Source organism: Ruditapes philippinarum, unplaced genomic scaffold, assembly GCF_026571515.1.
Source record: "Ruditapes philippinarum isolate M1 unplaced genomic scaffold, ASM2657151v2 ctg3634_1_1_1_1, whole genome shotgun sequence".
Taxonomy (NCBI): domain Eukaryota; kingdom Metazoa; phylum Mollusca; class Bivalvia; order Venerida; family Veneridae; genus Ruditapes; species Ruditapes philippinarum.
In genome coordinates this window covers 56,983-78,152 of record NW_026863022.1, presented here as the reverse complement: position 1 = coordinate 78,152, position 21,170 = coordinate 56,983, and the positions used below count along the sequence as shown (strand labels likewise).

Here is a 21,170-nt window from a genome sequence, read left to right as displayed (position 1 = left end):
AAACATATTATCTTAAATTTTTTGCAAAAAAATTGTTAAAACTCTAAAATCCCTAGTTTTCATATTTGAATTTTCAATTTAATCTTCAATAAAACCTGGGTAAATAATAGGCTTTAATTGTGTTTCACTTTTTTGTCCTTTTGCCCGTCGTTACTTTTGGTGCTAGTGAAAAAATTATTTTAATTAATTTTAATTTTTTATTTTGGTACCCATGAAAAATTAAATTTTGTAAAATCTTATTCAAAAACCCTCTAATTCTGAAAATTTTAAAACATTTTTACTGAATAATTATATGGGGGTTTAAATTAAAAAATTGATGTAGTTTTAAAAATGGTTTAAGAAAGTTTGAAAAATTATTTCGGAAAAAAAGTAATTTTATAGGTTTTAATTTTTGGCTTTTCCTAAAAAGGGGTATTTTTTTTTGTTTTTGAAAAAACTTGGGGTTTTTTTTGAAAATTTGTTACCATTTTCCATCAAACAAATCAAAAAAATTTAAAAATTGAAAAAATTACCAAATTTCTGAGCCACCTTTTTTTGCTGTAAAAATCACCCAAAATTCAAGATAAACCCATTTTATTCCCCGTTCAGCATAATTATTTAAAAATGAAGGTGAAAATTTGAGATTGGACATCCCGAAAACTCTCAGACTATGAAAAGAAATTTCCTTTTTCCAGTTCTTCTTAAAGGATTCCCAAACAAATTACATGTACCTTGAATCAAATGACTACAGGGGTAAAAAAATCAGACCCTTTAAAACATTTTAAATAAAAGTTGTCAAGCTGACTTCAATTTCACATGATGAAAATTCCCTACCCCGTGTTGTGTTAAAGGGTGATTTATATTCTTCCCAAAAAACTACACTTCAACTTTATGAAAAATATTGATTTTCCAATTACACATATTATATAAAACAATTTGTAAACCAAATCAGCCCGTTGAATCAAAGTTATTTCCAAAGTTTAGAAAAATAATATCAAAGTTTTTCACCACTAAAAGTAAATCCCTTAACAATGAAAATATTATGGGGGATTATCAATACAGTATTTGCAAAAACCCCAAAATAGAGAAAACTGATTAAATACTGATTCACCCAAACCCCAAGTACAAGTTGATAAAGTCTCCTGTCATAGTGACACAAAAAGTTTTTTAAAAATAGGGTACTGTACCCTTTGCAAAAAATGAAATTATCATGACAGGTTGTCCCAAAAAAATTTCTAACAAATAAAATGGGGAATTTAAGGAGTTTGCCTGATACACAGATCAAATTTCATTTACAAAGTTTGTGTGATACAGCTGCTTTTCGATTTAAGATTAAAACATTGCCCTTTAAAAGATCAAGGCTTATCAATGTCCCAAAAACACAAAAGGGTTGCGCCTGAATCCCAAATTAGATAGCACCTTCCCTTTAAAATTTCACCTGATAATCAAAACATCCATTTGGGAAAAATAAATCTCCAGCAGTAAAACAAAACTTCAATATGGGCCCAAAAACATAAGGGGCCCTCGGGCATACATAATCATGAAAGAAATAAAGATTATATGAATCATTACTTTGCAAGCAGAACCTGCACAACTCCCATATGTTATGACAACAAAACATGAATTCCCCAAATTTAAAAGGGCATTTTTTCCCAAACATACACACAAGGGGCCAGATAAATTTGATGCGTAAAAACACTGATGGAGGGGTTATATCATTCATTTTAAAATGTGTCCAAGGGGGAAGGTTGGGAAAAGCCTTGAAAAGGGTCAACAACTAACCATGGGTCTTAGAGGTCCAGCTCAAAAGCCCGCTGGTGACCTAAAAATTTTGATCATTTTTCAAAATTTTTAACTTTTTTAAGGAAAATTAAAGGCAGAAGTTCAATCCCCAAAAGGGGGGGGGAAACTGCCTTTAAAAGGGGAATTTAGAAAAAGAAAACAGAAAAGGGAAAGAATCTGCCTCAGATTTTGGGTTTACTTTGCAAAGGCTTGTTCCTTAGCTTTTCCTTTGGGGTTCATTCTTTATGGGGGAAATATATTTCATTGACCCCAAATTTTTAAAAAAGGGGGGGTCTCGTCCGGAAATTCGTAGTCACGTACAATTTAGGCACCCTAGTACAATTGATGCAGCTTTTTGCTTTAGCTGTTTGGAAATTTTAAACATTTTTAGGGGGTTACAAGGGGATTTTTAAAAAAACCCCATTTTTTTAAAATGAAAAAAAGTTTTAAGGGTTATTTCTTTAAAATTCTTTATCAAAGGTCACCAAAAATAGGGCAGAATTTTGTCAGTTTTGAATGACCTTTGCAAAAAATTTATAGAAAATTGACTGTTGCTTCAAAAGAAGTTATAGCCAAGGGAAAAAAAGGGGGGAGGGGGTTTGAATAATAGTAGAGATAGGAAAAACTTAGTCAGATTTTAATTTCCCCACAAAAGCATCAAAAAGGACCCCATGGCCCTTTCCCAAATTTTCCTAACCCCAAAGGGGGAAAACTAAATGGGCTGCTCTTGGCCCGGGAAAAACCAGCCCCCCCTTTTACAAAAGTAGTAAAACTGGGCCCCAAAAATTAAAATTTTATGTCCCATTTAGAAAAAATCATTTTTATACGCCCAAAAATTTAAAAATTATGAAAATACATTCAAGCACTGGGAGATTCTGGTCTGCAGTCTCATTTATTTCTTTACAAAAATTTCAAAAATTGGAAAGGGCAAAAAAGGGACCAAAGACAATATGTCAACTTTTCTGTCAGCTGGCAAATGGAACTGAAGTAAAAGTCTTAGGCAAGACTCATCTTAAAATTTGAGATAGACAACGAGATCTTTTCTTTGATTTTCCTCATGCAGAACTAGATGACTTACATGCTATTTTAGGCAATGATTTCTTGATCATTTTGATGTGCAATGACATTTGGCAAGGGTGTGATGCAAATTGGTAAACCACACAAAATAAAACTTATTAGACAAGATTCAAGTAGTATAGCTCGCATTAAAATTTGTATCTAACACATCTTTACCACCTGGAAGTGAATATGTGTTAAAGGTTTTATTGAAGGGCATTTGGTATGCAAGAAGCACTTATTGAGCCTTATGAAATGTTATATAAAAAAGGTCTTTTGTTATGTAAAACTTTGATCAATACAAATAGCAACTTTGTTCCAATTTCCACTCGATTAAAATCTTACAGACAAGACCTTGACACTTAAAAAAAATTGTCTGTTGCAAGTTTAAATGTTGTGGATGACATAATGTCAGTCGCCTCAAAAGCAGGAACTGAATAATTTTCAAACTGAAGAATAACCAAAACATTTAACTGCCTTTAATTGATGAAGCATTCTGAGAATTTAACTGATTTCAATGTCAAAAAATTAATCTGCATTACTCAGTGAATACAAAGATATATTGTACTGATGAGTCCGGAAAAGTGGGTCACACTTATTTGGTAGAAATCATACAATTGATGTCGGAATGCTAAACCTGTCAAAATTCTCCCCAGGAGATTGCCCTTGTTCAAAGGGATATTGTTGAAAGTGAAATTAAGAAAATGCTCGAACAAAAGGTTATAGAACTTATCTAGTAGTCTGGGCTGACCTGTAGTTTTAATTACAAAAGCCTCAATGGTTCTATTCGGTTTTGTGTCGATTATAGGAAACTCAATTCCTTACCCAAAAAAGATGCATATCCTTTACCAAAAATTAATGAATCTCTCGATTCCCTCTCTGCTTCAAAGTTTTTCTGTACACTTGACCTAGCCAGTGGTTATTGGCAAAAAGTTTGTTTGGGATGAAAATTGTCAATTTAGTTTTGAGAGATTGAAACAATTGTTGGTCTCTGCTCCCATTCTTGGTTTCCCTGACCGTTATGGACAGTTCATTCTAGACACAGATGGATTGTCAAATTGGCGCGGTCTTGTCTCAAATAACAGAATGGTTGAAGAGCGTGTTGATAAGCTTATGCAAGCAAAACTCTTAACAAGTCTCAACAAAAGTATTGTTACCACATTTCATTATAGGCTAAAACTGGGGGTTTGTTAACTTTATAAGATATTTTCGCCATTATCTCTGGGGAAGACATTTGCCATTGTTAGAACTGGATATGCATCATTGATTTGGCTGCGTAACTTTAAAGACCCTGAAGGAATGCTTGCTAGGTGGCTCACCATTCTTGAAACATACGATTTTAAAATTGAGCACAGAAAAGGTTCTCTTCATGGTAATGCCGACGCTTTGTCCCGTCTGCCAAATGCAAAGCGACCTTGTAAAAGGACAGACTGTCCTGACTGTACATCTAGGTTTGAGATATCTAATAGCCCAATAAAAGGAAATGTAGCAGATACACCATTGACTGTATATCCTATAAATGCAGCAAGTAAAAGTACAAGTTTGCCTGATCAAAATGTTTCAAATTGGATAGAAAGTTGGACTCATGCAGAGTTAGAAATTATGCAGCAAAATGATCTTGTAATAAAAAGGTTTATCAACCTTAAAGAAAATTTTGATACAAAACCACAAAAACATGAAATAAATGAAACCAATATAGACGTAAGAACCCTTTGGAGCATGTGGGAAACTTTGGAACTAGTTAGGAACATTTTATACAAAAGAAAAATTAACCCTCAGGATAATTATGAAACTTATCATATAGTAGCTCCATCTTGTATAAGATCAGACATTTTTAATCAGTTAAACTGTAATGGCATAGCTGCTCACCTTGGAAGAGATCGCACAATTAAAAGCATACAGAAAAGGTTTTACTTGCCTAGTATGTCTAAAGACATAAAGATCTGGTGTAATGCATGTGAATTATGTTCTCGTAGAAAACCAGGTCCTGGGTTAGGTAAATCCTTTTTAAAACAAGATATTTCTAGTAGGCCAATGGACAGAATAGCTATTGATTTCTAGGACCACTTAATCAAACAAGTGAAGGTTATGCTTACATAATGGTTGTAGGTGATTACTTTACGAAATATTCTGAAGCATTTCCATTAAAAGATCATACTGCTCTTACAGTTGCAGATAAGCTTGTAAATGAGTTTATTTGTAGATTCGGGGTACCTTCCATTATTCACACAGACCAAGGCAGGGAGTTTGAATCTAAACTTTTTGACCAAATGTGCAAATAACTAGAAATTAAGAAAAACCAGAACTACACCTTACAATCCAAAATCTGATGGAATGATAGAGCGTCTGAATAGAACGATACTTCAGATGCTTTCCATGTTTGTTAACGAAAACCAAGATGACTGGGATGTGCATTTACCATTTGTCATGATGGCATTTCGTTCAACTTGCCATGACAGTACTAAATTTAGTCCAAATAAGCTTATGTTTGGTCGAGAGATAACCTTTTCAATTGATTGTTATTTTGTTTAGTGATTGTCCTTGATAACATAAATGAAGTATGTCCGCTCTCAGTATGTTGAATGGTTGAGGGGCAATCAATGCAGCTTACATATGAAACGGCTTTCAAAATTTGAATATTTCTGCTTCAAGGCAAAAGAAGGCCTATGATAAAGGCTTGAAGCCTAGGATTTTTGAGAAAAACAATTTAGTCTGGAGATGGGTATCCCCACGTGGCAAATGCAAAGTTAGGTTTAGGCTGGACTGGTCCCCATAAAGTGATTAGTAAAATCAGCTCTGTTACCTATCAAATTGAGCATGTTAAGACTATGAAGAGACTTATTGTTCATGTTCACCATTTAAAGTCATATCAGGGTAATGATAATGATAATTTAGAACCTGATTGTTTAAATGATAATTATGTTCAAGACATTGATTGTCAGTCAGAACCAATTAATATGCAGCATGTCTTAAGCCAAGAAACAACAATAAGCACAGAAATCACTCAACCTGAACCAAACACTCCTTACCATACTAGAACTGGTAGAAGAGTTAAACCGAAACAAATATTTTCACCTTCTTAAAATACTTTTGTTGCAAAGTCTCAATAACTCGCAACTAGTAGTTATATTCCTGATATAATTATATAACCATGTATGTTTATATGACATGTTAAATTGCATGTTATATGATGCACATACTTCTAAATTGTTTCAATTGTAAATAGAACTGTAAGAGTAAAATAACTCTTAATGATAATTTACTTAAACAATGTGAGCGTATTTGTATATAATATTATATTAATGTATTATGATGATTGTTAAACTGCTGTTTTGTTTGATAAATCAAATATAAAGTTATTTAAAATTTGAGCTTGGATGGATAACTAATTTTAAAAACAGTTATTTAGAAATAGCCAAATTTTGCTTTATTAATTAATGTACATGTGTATTTGCATTATTCAAATGTATATATGTTATTAGCATTGAAAAAAAAAATCAGAGTCACTTTTTACATTAATTTAACAAATTAATGGGAAATAGAGAGATTATGTTTTAAGTCTATGATTTCTTAGTAATGAATCAAGTTATTGCTTTATGCATATAAATTATGTTTTTTTTTAAGAAAGGATATTAAAGAGTCATTTTGATTTATCCTGTTTCTAGTTTGAAATATATGACATAAATGCGGATGTACAACTCGGTTTGAAGAAGACCACTTGTATTTAATAAAAGATTTGGCCAATCTTAAAATACACAATTGAATGGTCTGACTCTTTAACAAATGAGCCTAGGAAATTGGTTTTCCGACGATGGAACTTATCTCAGAAAGTTTTGTCATCCAGACTGAGACATTTTTTTCAATCATTTTGATTACTGGAATAATATTATAAATGATTTTTTTTTGTTCTTGTATTTTTTTCAGAAAAATGGATAATCTAGAGATCTTAGCAGGTTACTCTGAAGAATTAGATGAGTTTAATGCTCAGTTTATAGATAATGATCAGAAGCCAGCAGAAAGGCCTCTCTGGCCTAATGTTCCCTCCTGCTGCCCAGCTGAGGACTATTTGGAAGTTGACCAGAGTTTCAGCAGCTTTGAACGGCACTGGAACAATAAACATGTCAATATAATAAAATTATACAAGTGTCCAAACTGCTCTTTCAAGTCGGCTAGAGAATATAATGTAAGGAAACACCAAGAAAAGGTACATAAAATGAAGAGTGCGATTGAATTTGAATAAATCTGAAAATGGAAAATACATTAATCCAGGAGACAAACTTCCATACAGGTTTGATCACCGACAAAGAATGTCTAATAAAAGAAAAGCTATTGAAGGGACAGACCTTCTAGTCAGAGGCGGACAAGTGTGCCGGGATCAGTCCCGGAAGAACACAGGGGAATTGTCGTTGTTAAATACAAGCAGAATAAAAAATAAACTGATTTGAATTCAATAATCAGAGTGAAACAAAAATGTGATTGATTATTTTCTTATTTTCTGTTGTTATATTATAACATGTTGAATTATTCTTTTGTCATTCCTGCAATTTTTTTATTTTAACAAAATTATTTTTCGAAAATTTTGGTCTTAAGAAGGGGGGAATGTAGCAGGAATGCCTATCATTTCATTTTATTGATATAATCTTATTTTTAGAATATTATATAAACAATGAATATTTTTCCTTATTCTTATTTATACATTTAGTATCTTTTCAAAATCATTCAGCTGGCACTATTTTTTCAATATAAACTAACAGTAAGCATAACTTAATGCATTATTTCATGATATTCATGCTATTCATGTCTTATGTAAGGTTTTTATCCAATAGAGGGTTGTTCATTAAATTTAACTTAATACACTTCCATACATTTTAAACAGAATATTGATTCTCGATATTGTTAACTTAATATTTTGTAACATTCCTCTTCATTTTCAAGTCATGCATTTTTCATGAATTGTGTGATTGCAGAGAGAAGTGGCTATATAAGCCAGTATTTTAGGTCATTTCATTACCTTGTCTACAGATGCAAAAAGTAGCGTATGCCTATTATCGCCTGACTTGGTCATTTCTCTCTATTTTCCCTATGATGCTTTTTTGTAACTAATATTTTCATTTCGTGACATTTTAGGATATCAATTTAATACTTTGGCATAGAAACATATTATCTTAAATCTATTTTGCAATAAAACTGTTGAACTCTAAAATGCCTATGTTCTTCATATTTGAATTTTCAATTTAATCTTCAATGAACCTGGGTAAATAACTAGGACGTTAATTGTGATCACTGTGTGTCCGTTTGTCCGTCCTGTTACAATTTCCTAAAATGCTGTCAGGTCGCGTATATGATGCACTTAAATGTATATGGGACGAGTTTAATTCAAAATCAATACTCAAAATTAAGTGGTATTCAGTATTATTTTATTGAGGACACCTCAATGTAGCTCCCTCCAAATCTCACAGATTCTCAACCTTCCTGAGTTCACTCGACCGACACTTACTTTAACATTTGAATACCACTTTTCTGAATGGTTGAGGACAATCTTGACCGTTAGGCAATTATATTGGATTTACTCTTTCAATGATTGTGAGTGTAAGTATCGATTCTGAATACGGGCCAATGTTATGGATTTTAAAGTATGGCATAACGGTATACGTGGTTTATGTATGAATTTAAGTTACTAACGCAACACATGCCTAACTAGCCTCATTGACAGAGTTCAGATTGAAGATTCTAGGTTCGAATCTCGATCAAACATTTTTTCCTTTTTCCTTTTTTATAGTTTGAGACTTTACGTATTAGAGTAATGAATAGAGTATGCACGTATCAAAGTCCTAAAATTTAACAAAGGACGCCAGAAATTGAAAAAAAATATTAATGTTGTTTATATTTCAAAAGAAAATAATTAGTTAAATAAATCTGACACATCTGACCTCACAATACCCCCGTAACATGATTGAGGTCAGATGTGACTTAAATTTTTTGGATATATGCCCCTTTATATTTATATCCGCTACTTCTTTTAACTTGGGATTATTTGAACTTGTATTGCATTGGTATTGTATTCTATGATATATTTTCACCAATGTTGCACATCTCTGATTTGATATCAAAATGTATCCTTTCATCATTTCATTCTTAATTCATTATTTCCAGCTCCGATTTATAATCAAATAGTTCAAAGTCCATCTTATATAGCTTCTTTAACTCATTCATCTTGGTTTCATTAATCTGTTTATATGCAGTTGTAAGAGCATGTTTACGCCTTTCTTTTGTATTGGCATGTGAAGTGTTATACTTTGATCGTACGCTTTTAACAAGTTCATAAAAAGACTCCGAGTTCAAACTGTCGTGATAAATATTGGTCGGGAAAGGTTCTTCTGATGGCAGATAACCGTTCAAGATAAACGCTGTCCAAATTCTTTTGCACAATTCGTAAGTATCTATACAGTTCTTTACCCTTGGAAATATTTTAAAGTTGAAGTCAATTGCATCTTTAATTTCATATTCGATATGATCTATCGCTGTTATATTAGGTAAAAGATAATCTAGTCGAACGGTTTTAAGGGTGTACTTCAAATCTTGTAAGAATGTTTCCTGTTTCCCAATGATACTGGGCTTAAATACACATGGATCACAGATATCACTTGCAGGTAACCAATGTTTGTCCTGATTCCAGTAGTCAAACTTATGTCCTATAGTGATCACATATTCTATGAATTCTGGAAATGTAACGTCATGTCCACAATCTTTTGAAAATGTCTGAGGATTTTTGCGTACCATTCTTATAATGTGCTTTCCTTTAGAAAACCAAAAATCCGGTAGTAAGAACTTATCAATATAAGCGGACCATAATCGTGTGTAGGGGTTCCTAACAGTCATTGTTCGAACGGAATGTGCTAATCTTTCCTCGTTGCCAATACGCCGGAATGTCTTATAGAAGCCTGGAGCGTGGTTATGTATCAAATATTTTGTCAATGTCATTGGACTTCCTGTTTCCCTTTTTTGTCCTGCCATAAACTTGAATAATCTTATCCACATAGTACATCCGGCTTTTTGCACAGCACAATATGACAAATTTGCTGACGGTACACCAGATAGTTCTGACGTCTTATTTGACACAATACCTATACGTGCACAAACGCTTTGCACCCTTTGTATTCTTTGATCAAGAATGTATTCAACTGTATGAACAACCTGAAATGGGGTATTTTAAATAGAATATTTCTTTAAATTAAGAGATGATAATTTTGTGTATTTACTAGTTACACCCATAACAAAAAATAAACACATTTATATTACATAATATAAAGGTCAATTATGCCAAAAATGCTTCTATTTTACATCTCAGAAGCTTTTAATATTATATATCTGGGGTCCTGTTATAGTTTCAAAAGGTTACTCTTTCACCAATTAACAGAATCATATTTTGCTTCCGTTGCTTTCTGAGAATAAGTACAGTAATAGTGATTTAGTAGTTTGTATGGACGTCAAATTACTACTTTGTTTACATTTTGCCACATTTATGATAAATATTGTCACATTCAGTGCTCTTCTATCTTCAGGTATAATAACCATTTGAGCCGCGTCACGACAAAACCAACATAGTGCGTTTAGGAAAAGCATGGATCCAGACCAGCCAGCGCATCCGCGCAGTCTGATCAGGATCCATGCTGTTCGCTTACCAACCCTATTACAAGTAGAGAAACTGATAGCAAACAACATGGATCCTGATAAGACTGCGCGGATGCGCAGGCTGATCTGGATCCATGCTGGTCTCAAACCCATTATGTTGGTTTTGTCGTGACGCGGCTCATTTATGCTCTAAAACCATTATTGTATGCATCATAAATCTCATGTTTGCCCTACCTAAAGATGGACAAAAGTATTCGTTTCTGCAGCATAATGTGGCTATATAGTGGACCGGTATACACTAAGAATAAGAATTTCAAATACATGTACATCTATTGGTTAAATGCAAAACACAATAGAAATGTGTAATTTGGACATTCTTTTAATATTTTGGTCGAAAAAAATATTTGAAAAATATCTTAATGATTTAGTATGAACATTTTTATGATGTAAAAATTATAATTTGTTCTAGAACATTTTATTATCTGCTATATGAACATAATATTATGTAATATCAAATCAGGAAAATACCTGACTTAAACATCATAAATATATCGTTTTTTTTAATTATCTACGTATCGATGTAAATTCAATTCAATTCAAACGTTTATTGCAATTAAGTAAATACATACATATAGCAAATTACAAGTGATAGAAAAATACATGTAAACATGAACTTTTCGAGAAGCATAGTATACAGGAATATAAACAAATATAATTAATATGTTACATTACAGTAAATGCTATAGTTATCATGTTACTTTTTTTAAATAAACGGGCCTTAAATGTGGTTAAAAAATATCGGATCATTTTTTCTTTACACTTGCCAACAACATCTACATATAATTATTGTTTTAACGTCTGAAACTAAATACTTTCCACGTTATTATTTAGTATAAATGTATTACAGTTTTACCATTACAGATCTATTCTCTTTAAGCTAAATATGCAGTCGTTATGTACTTAGTATAATACCAACAACGTCATTCAGGTGTGATTTGTTAAGTCGTTTTTGTGCATGTGATACACGTTCATTGAATGTCGAAAATGGGTAAAGATTTATCATTTAAAACTAATCACAGTTTTATGTTGTAAGAAAAGTTCATGGAAAAACTGTAGTCTAAATTAACTGAAATCATTTATGATTAATCAATTTATAATATAATACATGTATATTAAATGGTAAATTTAGATCAGCATCTTCTAGAAATTCGCGTGATGAGATGAATTACATTACAACATAATATTATACAATGTTGAATTATTAACACATAATCTACCTCTTTCTGTTTTACTGATGGACGCACAAGTTGAACACCGAAAGCTAACGTGTCATTCACGCCTGAAAGGAGATATGCAAACACGTAATTTCATCTCCAGAAGGAATTACTACATACGAAAAAACCACACATACATGATTTTGAGTTCCTAGACAACGTGATTTCGTCGCCTGAGACACAAAAAAATATCTGCGAGAAACATAACCAAATTGTGTAAAGCTAACATTTCTATGTCACACACACAAGCATGGTTGTTTGATGTGTTTATTTGCCTTATAAAATCAGGACTAGGCTCTGCTTTGTAATTAAAATATTTGTGTTTATTATATAATCTATAAAAGCTTTGAAATGTGTTTCTCTGATTGTCTTAGAAATATCTTTTCCTAATAAAAAAATTAAAAAGTCAAATGTGTGTATTAAGTTACTGTTTATATTTTTTTTAAGAACATTAAGAATTTAGCGTGCCAATGAGCATTAAAATATAGATTCAAATTATGGGAAAAGTAAACAACCTAAAAATGTCGATTTCCGTCGTATTTAATGGCCGACTTAAAAACCCTTAAAAAGTGGTAATTTATCATATAAAAAATGGTGAATATGATGTGATATGTACTGAAAAAAATATTGACCGAGGCGATATTTGTATAATATTTGTATAATATGATATTAACTAGCTCTAAAACTGACTCTCAATTTTCATATATGAGTATATTTTATATGTACCTTTTTGATAAGCGATGACAATCAGGCACGGCACCATCATCAAAATGAATATTACAAGTCTGTTCTTTCCACATAACGAACTGAGTCTGCAACGTAAACATACGAGTACATTCAAACATACAAGTTTATCCATGGAGAGAATCAGAATGTGATTAATTTTACAAGTCATATTTGTATATAACACAACTGTGATATTGGTGAATAAGATCTACTTATGTAAAGTAGCATTATCTTGTTCTTGTGATAAATATCCAGAACGATGAACTGTCATTATTTTGAAGTGTCTTTTATATATATTTGTATATTTCTTTTGATATGTTTACATAAATGATGGAAGCATTAAATGCTCTTAAAGTTTACAAAGACCTGTTTTAGGCTCATTACATATGCTTATACTAAATAGTGTGGTTAAAAGGAAGCAATAGTAATGATTTTACTGTTGGCACACTCTTTCATTTTTAAAATAAAAAATAATAAAACAAACGAACGACATAAGAAAACGTTGAATATAGAACCACATGAAAATAGTTTATATATGCTAAGCTATGAATGTATGAATGTCACTTTACCTGTCCATGAAGGTATATATATAACAAGCAAACAGTCCAGTATTTATAAATACCGTCAGCGAATGAATAAGTTATCATTTTTATAGTAAAACTGTGAGAGTTGTCTCTTTGGCATTAAGATCATTCAAGAATACATAAAGAAAATCGTTTGTTGCTAAGGAACATGTTGGTTTATAGTTTGAACATGCAGAGAATTTTAATGCGTAAGACACACGTACCTGTGATCAATAATTGTGTTCCTGCTAAATAACTGTGTGAAACTTTATTAGATTTAAGATTTATTCCATATTTATGTGTATTCCTAACTACTTGAATATATATGATGGTTTTCATTTTAGTATTTAATTGAGCTTAAATAATTATATTTAATAAATATTTGGAAAATGAAATGAAAATCAAAATGTGTAAATAAAGAAACAAATCCAAACTAATAAGAAAACCAAGAGCATGGATTGGCACCAAGTTTGTTATATACATGCATAATATCATGTTTAAAATACCATTCTACACTACTATAATATGGATTCAATAATATTTTTGCATTACAATGAAGAATGCAGCGTATGCTGTGAAATCTTTCGTTTCTTTAAAATAAATGTTATATTCTAAATATACATCTTGGAAACGTTGCTATGTTATATGTTTATCAAAAATTATCAACATTATCTTTTATGAATACCATTAAACGTTTGATTATTGGAAAATTGATAAACGTTTTATTTACACTTGCTCCTAAATAGCAAAAGGGTAGGAAAAATATTGTCTAAATAGCTTGTACATGTAAATTGTGTGTAAGTACAATTCAACGGCGTTAGTTAAGAAAAGAAAAACACACAAATAAATGTTGTCAGAACTGTTTTTGTCATTGTCAGTTTTATTTTATTTAGTTGATTTATGTCTTGTCCTTTTTGATTTTCAACTCAACTCAACTCAAATAATGTTTGGCATAAAAAAAGCCCAAAACGGCAAAATTGAAAATGTTGCAGGCTCGGTTTGATTGAGCCTGTTCATGGACGGTACTGAAGAGTGCAAGTTACCGTTCACGTCCCCTAGCACCGGCTTAAGCAAATTCAACATTTAAACATGAAATGGTAAAATTTTGAATTTAGAAACATCTGCAGATGTGTTCATACGGCAGTTATCATGGAACTTTCAATGTGACACTTCCGTGCCATTCCATGAAAAGCGGCGTATGGTCCCCAAGTAATAAAAAGCGTGTGCAAACAATGGGCGGAACTAAATAAAATGCAATTTTGAAAGGGGATCATAGGTTATGAAGCCTGCGTATCACAGATAAGACGTCAAAAGACAACGGCACAAATAACACGGATGTGATCATAAAATAGATAAATACAGAATCCGTAAAGAAAACCCAAACCGGTAAAATTGAAAATGATGCAGGCTCGTTTTGATTGAGCCTGTTTATGGACGGTACTGGAAAGTGCAAGTTCACGCCCCCTAGCACCGGCTTAAGCAGAATTTAACATTTAAACATGAAATGGTAAAAGTTTGAATTTAGAAACATCCGCATATGTGTTCATACGGCGGTTATCTTCCGTGCCATTCCATGAAAAGCGCCGTATGGTCCCCAAGTAATAAAAAGAGTGTGCCCCAAACGAGAAAACAATGGGTGGAACTAAATAAAATGGAATTTTGAAAGGGGATCAGAGGTTATGAAGCCTTGAAAATAACAACTTCAGTGATAAAGAAAAGTCATACATGCTTATATAATTTACATAAGACAAATATATAGTAATTTATATCCTAAACATTCTATGAAATAAGGTTTAATGTGATAACATAAACATTTACCATACTATAAGGCGACGCTGTTTGAAGTTTAAACAAAGATAACTATATTATACATCTAGTATAATGATGAATATTGATGTATATCTTTGTTTAATTAAATAAAAAGTACTCCATATAAATATAATTATTAGGAGACACGTAGCAAAGTGTTGCAAAGTATATAAATTTCGACACATTTATAATAATTGCATTTGATGTAGAAGACAAAAGATTTATTTGTGTGCATATGTAAATTGTTTATTAAAGTGACATATGTTATTTACAATATAATCATATACAAATATTTTAATAAAGATATTTAAAACACCCGGCCTCATGGGCCTATTAGTCACTGTTGACATTTGATACAGTATCTATGTATAGTTCTCAAATATTAAACATAATAGTACAAGTTCTATTTCAAATATATGGACGATGTACATAGAATAGTATATTTTCACTTTCATAATTATCAAGTCAATTAAGCAATTAGATATTTGAGTAATAGATGGAATTAAATATAAGTGATACACATATATATGTTGTGTGCAAATCGCTATGAGTATATAAGGCTTCGTCTAAACATAAAAGCTTTCACAATGTATTTTTCTGTTTTTCTAGCATTTTCATTTTTTATTTCTATTAATATAGGATGGACCTGACAATAAATCTTCGAACACTTGCTGTCTTATATTATCATATTTTGTGCATTCTACGAGAAAATGAGCTTCATTTTGTTCTTGGTCACAGAATGTACATATTCCCTGGTTTACATTTTCGCCAATAAAACCTCTTAAGGGTAAAATCCCACACCGCAACTGTGCTAACATCGAGCGTTCATTCTTCTTTAAATTTAATACTATGTATTGTTCGGTTTTAAAATTTGTTTTTAAATATTTTATATGTTCGTAGTTTTGGGCTATTTTGTACAGAGGTATACCATTGTTCGTTTAACAGACTTAATATTTTTTTCATTTGCTAGTTTTAAATCAACTGGTCTCTTTTCTGTAAAATAGATACTGAGACCCAACGATATCATTATTTGTTTAATATCGTGTGACCAATTATTTTGGCACATTATTATAGTCAGCAGTGAAAACAATTTAGGTAGTCTTTGGTCGTCCATGTTCATTAATTTATTCCAATAGCGTAGCATATTTATCCACCTTCTGAATTTGCTTGGTAACCATCCGATATCCCCTGTAATGGCCGCACCGGGTGCGAATCTGTGTAACCCTAAAAAGTATCTTAAAGCTCTATTTTGCACACTGTCTAATGTTTGATATTCTTTGTATCCCCATACACTTGAACAATAATCTAGCACTGGCACCACACAATTGTAGAACAATTTTTCGAATGGTTTAAAACCAAAACCTTTCGAATGTATTTTGTTAATAACTCCTCCTAAAGCCCTGCCTGCCGCCTTATTCAGTGTTTGACTGTGTGCGATATAGTGTGTATTTTCACTAAAGATTACACCTAGGTATTTAATTCACAGACAGTTTCCAAGGTGTTATTGCCTATATGGAAACTAAAATCTGACCTTGTACGTCTTACCTCTACGAAAATGAATACATTTAGATTTCGATGAGTGTGTAAACTATTCAACATAGTTTGCAAGTCGTCACCATTTTGTGCCGTAAAGACAATATCGTCAGCGTAAAGAAGCAATGAGATTTTTTGTTTTCCTATTGAAACACCAAGATGAAAAGAATTTATTTCTGCTTCTAAATCGTTTATGAAAACGGCAAAAAGTGTTGGCGACAGCGAATGTACCTGAAACACGCCTCTTTTACAGTCGAACCACTGAGTCATTATATTGTTGATACATACACATGAAACTGTTTGTTCGTACATTGATTTTATTGCAGTGTAAATTTTTCCGTCTAAGCCCGACCGCAGGAGTTTATACAGAAGCATGTCTCTATCTACAAAGTCAAAGGCCTTTTTTAGGTCAATGAATGCGGCATAAGTGTTTTCATTATTTTTAATAATAGTGTTCAGTGTATACACAGGATCTGCGCACGATCTGTTTTTACGAAATCCGTTCTGTTCTCCTGCTAGGTAGTCATTTTCTTCTAAATAAGAAAACACCCTCCGATTTAAAAAAGAGCTGTACAGTTTACTTATGCATGTTTGAAGACTAACGCCACGGTAGTTTAATGGAACGCTGCTATCAGAATTTGCGTCTTTAAGTATCGGGCAAATAACGGCCTTTCTCCATTCGCAAGGTATCAGACCACTATCGAATATTAGCTGAAACAGTTGGTGTAACACATTTATGACTTGTGGAAATTTCAGTACAGCGTACGGTATATTGTCTATGCCTGCGGCTGATTTAGATTTTGTAGCCATAACTACGGAAGAAATTTCTTCAATTGAGATATTGATTTAACTGGGAGTTGGATGTGTAGAGAGGATCGGCTATATCAAGTTCAATCAAATGTTTATGCATTTTAGTGCAATCATAATGACCTTGTTCAAATGCATCGCTATAACATCAATTATACAACCATTTTCCATCTTTCCAAAACACTTTTCTCATCACATATGATATTTCCATCCTGATCCCGTACTTGCATGGGTATCGTATTGTTTTTTCTAAGACCAAAACTGTTTATTTTGTTCCAAAATGTTTTCAATATCAGCAGCGAACGATTGTCTGTGTGCGCGTTCACACTGTCGTAATAATTTATCAAACTGATTACTAGCTGCGATATAATCTGCCCTTTTAGCTGTTTTTACTGACCTAGATTCGTGGCATTTTAAGAACGCTCTCACTTTATTACACATAGTTTTCCATGATATACTCAAGTCCTCATTCCAATATGGTTTACAGTGTATGTGGCGTCTTTTCGATCTATTTGTAGCTGTAACAGTAGGTATCATATTTTGCATTTCAGATATAATAGTGTGACATAGTTTTTAATTAATATCATCGATTTCTGATTGCGAATTTCTGGATGACTGAAATGCAGTCATAATTTCAATTATCGCATTTCGAGATATTTCAGTTTGCATAAAGTTATGGGGTACTTTGTCTAGCTTGTATTTTGGTTTTGATTGTCTTTCACGTTCACCTCCGTGTAAATCGTTAAAACTTAACCGCTTTGACCAACTTGTATAAAACGTGCTCAGTAGAGAAGGATGATCTGGAAGTCGCGCTCTTTGACCCAGATATCCGTGAAGGTTATTTTCATCTATTATTGTTTGCATGGGGATTACTTCGAATGAGTTACAATATTGTATTGTATCTTGTGGTACATATCGGATTGTTGCAACCACACAACCCATGTTCTTGCAAAATACTCTTTATTTGAAAAGCCCAGTTATCCTCGTAAAAATTGCAGAGCTCACAAGCAGTTTCCAACATAATGTAAACCTTTTTCTAAAATGACTTCTCATTTTGATGTAACATTTTCAATCAGTATTTAATCAAATTAGTCTTACGAACAACGGACAAAGGTATTTTAGATCCGAAATGCAAGATGGGCGATACCTATGAATCAAACAGTTTACATTTCTGATATATATGCAGTGCAACGTTATTTAATATTGTTAAGATATTGTGCAGCGCATAACCAGCATGCTGCGCGATATTTTTCTGTGATCATACCAATTTCAATTTTGTTTAAAAAAAACGTTAAATCAAGATATTTAAAGGAATTAACTATTTCTATACTTCATTATTTAAATAAAAAATATTCTTCCTTCTCATTAGAAGGAAGAAGTATGTTTGATTAAACTCCCTGAGACGTGACCAAGAAAACTTCACCAAGAAATCCAAAGCATTCAGAATATATATGGAGCGCGCCATTTTGTTCTTTGGACAGCGCCATTTTGATATCAGGGAGTTTTAATTTTAGTTTAGAGGTAAACACAGTTACAAGCAGCAAGCGACAGAATACAGTATAATTGTGATCATTGAACATAAAGAAGCAAAGTTTAGAAAAAAAGGCAAATATTTTTATTACTCATCACACATAGAATAGAAATGCCATTTCGCGTCTTTAAATTATTTCTTCGTTTTCTGTAAATATATAATGTTCCAACTTCAAATTGGACGAGTCTATTTGTTTATTACATAAGAAAAGCATCGTATGGTCTATTTCCAGGTTAAATTGTCCGATCAGATATATAGCTTTTCAAGTCAAAGGAAACTACATCTGTTTAATGCTGCTTAACAATCGTTATGAATCGTTGATTAAGTAATATGTAGCAAGCGAGCGTTAGTGAGCACTGAGCAACCATTTGTTCTTCATAGTTACATTTTTCGCAATACATTTATCGGTTACGACAATCATTCTCTCACATGACGGCATCGTGTGTTTACATGTCAATTGTTTCCTTACAGAATATCTTTAAAGATACATGTAAAATCTCTTTTTTTAGCTTCTATACCCGGACTTATAGCCTTATCTATGAATTCAGTATTGCGCTAGAAGGAATTTTGGTAAAGGTCTTAACAGACGGTAGGATTTTGCAGTACAACACCAATTAAAACAAAAATGTTCAAGTTAAGCTTACCAAAATTCCTTCTGGGGTAATATTGTTATAAACAGGACTGTAGGTGTAGAAGCTGGAAAAAATATGTACATGTATCTTAAACGAAATTTATTTATAAAGGCTTGATAGAGTTTTCAGAAACAAGATGCTGCTGATGATATGTACATACGTAACGCCGACTTTAATGCCGCAACCGATAAATCCGTTAACAAGGAAGAACTAAGGTCGTTCACTCACGCTTGATTATCGTTTATCAGTACCATGTAGATGTATGTACCTTGGCTATAACTTACCGGGCTAAACCTTGAAAAAGACCATACAATGTTTTCCTAGTGCAACAAACAAATAGACTCGTCCGATTTGAAGGGGGAGCACTGCATATTTACAGAAAAAGAAGCAATTATCTAAACATGCAAAATGACATTTATATTGTAATTCAGATACAAGTGTGATAAGTAATAACATATTTGCCTTTTTTTTCAAATAAATTTGATCTTTTGTTCCGTGATCACAATTATACTATTTTGTGGCGTCTGCTATTAGTAACCGTGTTTACCTTTAAATTAAAAGTAAAACTTCCTGATGTAAAAATGTCGCCGTCCATAAACCAAAATGGCGCGCTCCATATACACTCTGAATGCTTTGGATTTAAATTTCTAGGTGAATTTTAATATCGCCACGTATCACTGGGTTTCATCGATCATAGTTCTTCCTGCTTATGAGAAGGAAGAACAAACAAATCTTAATGTGAGAAGGCTACTTTTTTTGAATTCATACAACTTAATACTAGATTTACAGGATAGGACATGTTCTATCTCTTAATACTTATTGTATAGACCTCCCATGATGACAGTTGACATATTTTTACTATTATCTTCCCAAAATGTGTTTAATGAATGATATTCCAGAACAATTAGGGCTAAAATGTAAAAATAGTAGTAAGGTGGTTAAAAACTCTTTGGGAGACCTGAAATTGTGGTGTGTTCGAATCCCATTTTATTCGGAAAGCGATTGTGTCACGTAATTGAACAGTTCACTAATCAGGGAATGTAGTTTGTAAGCGGCTAGATACCTCAGCCAATAGAGCTGCAGTACGGTATTCAGAGCTGGACATTAATCTCGCGCTGTGACAATTATATATAGTTTTACGGTCTGAATGAAAGTGTTGTATTGCTTTGAAAATTTTATATCATGAAACCCATTAATTGTACAGCAACAACTCGCTTACAGTACTGCAAAATATTTTAACAGCTGATTTTATCGATACTGATTAGGAATGTAAAGCTGAAACTTTAAATTTAAGTTATAATATTTTCAAAGATTCTATTATCTACGTTTTGGGTCATATTTAGTTTGACATCAGTTATAAGGTTTGTCCCTCTAAGACCATAATAAAACCTCTAATATATTTAAGGCAACTCATGTGAAGAAAGGCAGAGGACAAAGCATTGCATATAAAATGAAAATGAGATGGCAAAACTACCGAAATGGAAAGTACAGAGTTGATACTGAAGCAAAACGTGGATAAGCACGAGTGATGTTTAACACATTTGGGGAAAGTTAGCAGAAGAAGGAATAAGAATTCAAGCGCTGAGTTACTATTTCCCGGATTGAGAAAATAACATGGACAGTGTGGAGGACTCCCATTGGCTTAAGCATCAGGACAAGTGATTGACAGTTATACTGATGAAGACCAAAATCCATGCAGTTCCACAGAGTATTTAAAAGCTTACAGTTTGTATGCGTCACACTACCATATACATGTGTATACCTGAGATAAAAAAAGAAGAAGAACAAATGAGTATTCATGATAAATGGAGTCCCTGTAGAAAAGGGCGACAGAACTATTAACATA

General features: G+C 32.5%; 1 protein-coding gene across 1 annotated transcript in view; it reads right to left on the bottom strand.

Annotated features, from left to right (window-relative positions):
* Window positions 1-8,634: 8,634 nt before the first annotated feature.
* Window positions 8,635-21,170, bottom strand: part of LOC132720908 (carbohydrate sulfotransferase 10-like) — a 37,423-nt gene continuing 24,887 nt past the window's right edge. Inside the window, exons 2-4 of the mRNA XM_060705142.1 lie at window positions 12,450-12,535; window positions 11,727-11,788; window positions 8,635-10,011 (exon numbers count right to left, since the gene is read on the bottom strand). Coding sequence (XP_060561125.1) covers window positions 8,953-10,011; window positions 11,727-11,788; window positions 12,450-12,535 — 1,207 coding nt within the window. The 3' untranslated portion in view covers window positions 8,635-8,952. The remainder of the gene's footprint in view (window positions 10,012-11,726; window positions 11,789-12,449; window positions 12,536-21,170) is intronic.